The following is a 1,587-nucleotide window of genomic DNA, read 5'->3' as shown; positions in this document are numbered from 1 at the left end:
CCCCCCAGATTCTATGGTCTTGCAAAGCCATCGAGCTTACATATAAAGATATGTTATAGAATGTATATTTTAAGATTGATTTGACAATGTTGTCACTGTTGTAGACTCACACATTCACTATTCCTTGATAACACAGAAGTTTTCCTGTGCCTCTTGCAGGGTTCTACTCCATGTCGTTGTTCCTTCGCTTCCTTAGAATTACAAAGTTCTGTCAGCTCAGTACCAAATTATGTGAAATTTGACTTTAAAAATTTTAAATTTCACATGTCAAGCTTTTTCGAATGCAATTCTTTGAATATCTTGATAAAGACTTAGAAAATCTTATGATTTTGATGGAGCAGACAGAACGCTTGGTTTCTGACGTCATGGTCTTAGTAACTAACAACTGCCAAAATGTCTCATAGAACTTTGTAATTCTAAGGTAGCACCATGTCTCTTCCCCAGTGGACGTTGATGAAGTTCATGATAGAGAATGTGAGTGCCGGGCCAAACCCCAACAAAGCCCGCCGCTTCCTGGCAGAACATGCAGAGGCCGGCCACCAGCTCCTGGGCCTGCTCAAAGACGCTGTTGTCCGACATCTAGTGCATCAGGTCAAGGCCGGAGCACAGGTAGGAGATCTGACCAGATACCTGTAGGTTTTTCTCCCCGGATTGCAAATATGATGAAAGTCTACTTGTTTTCTCCTGACATAATATCACACGCCAGATGCTGGGTTTTTTATTTTTTTGGTTAATGTTTTTCAGCGCTTGCAACTGCCTAAGGTCATATGAGTGCACAGGACACATTAAACATTTTCAGTTGGTTGGAAATTTTAAATTTTGCCCGGGTGGCGGCCGAAGCCTACTTTTATCGATTTTAGATCACCAAGGGATCTTTAACGTGCTCAACTTGCACACGCGCCCTCCGAGATTTTTCGCCCCTGTCTGAGAAGGCTAGGTGTAGATATTTCCTACCAGAAGATCAAGAGTGTGGCTGAAAGACAGCAGTAAGAAGGTGCCAAGGCGTAGCAGTAGAAAGGCTACAGAAAGAGTCAGGAGCCCAGAGGAGGGGGCAAAGGAGGTGAGGGGGTGGGGCAGAAAGAGGAGATGAAAGCAGACGACAGAACATTGCTAGAGGAGGTGAAAGGAGACAATTTTAGAGAAGAAAATTTTTCAGTCGCTACCCGGGTTCGAACCCGGGACCTTTGAATGAGAGGCCAACACCTTAACCTCTAGGCTACGAGAACCCCCCAGATGCTGTTTAAACTCTCTCAATTTAACCCTGGAACTCTGCCAACAAACTTGATATAAGTGCAGGTACAATGAGCAAATTGTTTTTTATTTTTTTGTAATGTTTAAAAAAAACCCCCACATGAATCTGTTCAAGACAACCACCGATTGTCGAGAATAAAAGTGGTCATTATAGATTAAGACTTGGCGTCGGTGGCCTAGTGGTTAGGCTGTCGGACTCGCAACCGTAAGGTCGCGGGTTCGAATCCCGTCAGGGGCCCGACATTGTGTCCTTGGGAAAGGCACTTTACACGAATTTTCCTCACTTCACCCAGGTGGGAATGGGTACCCGGCTGTAGACAGCGAAAGATCTTAAGG

At 44.5% G+C, this 1,587-nt stretch overlaps 1 protein-coding gene across 1 annotated transcript in view; it reads left to right on the top strand.

Annotated features, from left to right (window-relative positions):
- The window catches only part of LOC101845262 (uroporphyrinogen decarboxylase), a gene marked incomplete in the record, with an annotated part of 15,483 nt that overhangs the window by 7,570 nt on the left and 6,326 nt on the right, over window positions 1–1,587 (top strand). Inside the window, 1 exon segment of the mRNA XM_005105830.3 lies at window positions 445–609. Coding sequence (XP_005105887.2) covers window positions 445–609 — 165 coding nt within the window.

This window comes from Aplysia californica, unplaced genomic scaffold (assembly GCF_000002075.1).
Source record: "Aplysia californica isolate F4 #8 unplaced genomic scaffold, AplCal3.0 scaffold00494, whole genome shotgun sequence".
Taxonomy (NCBI): domain Eukaryota; kingdom Metazoa; phylum Mollusca; class Gastropoda; order Aplysiida; family Aplysiidae; genus Aplysia; species Aplysia californica.
This window is presented reverse-complemented; position numbering and strand designations above follow the sequence as displayed.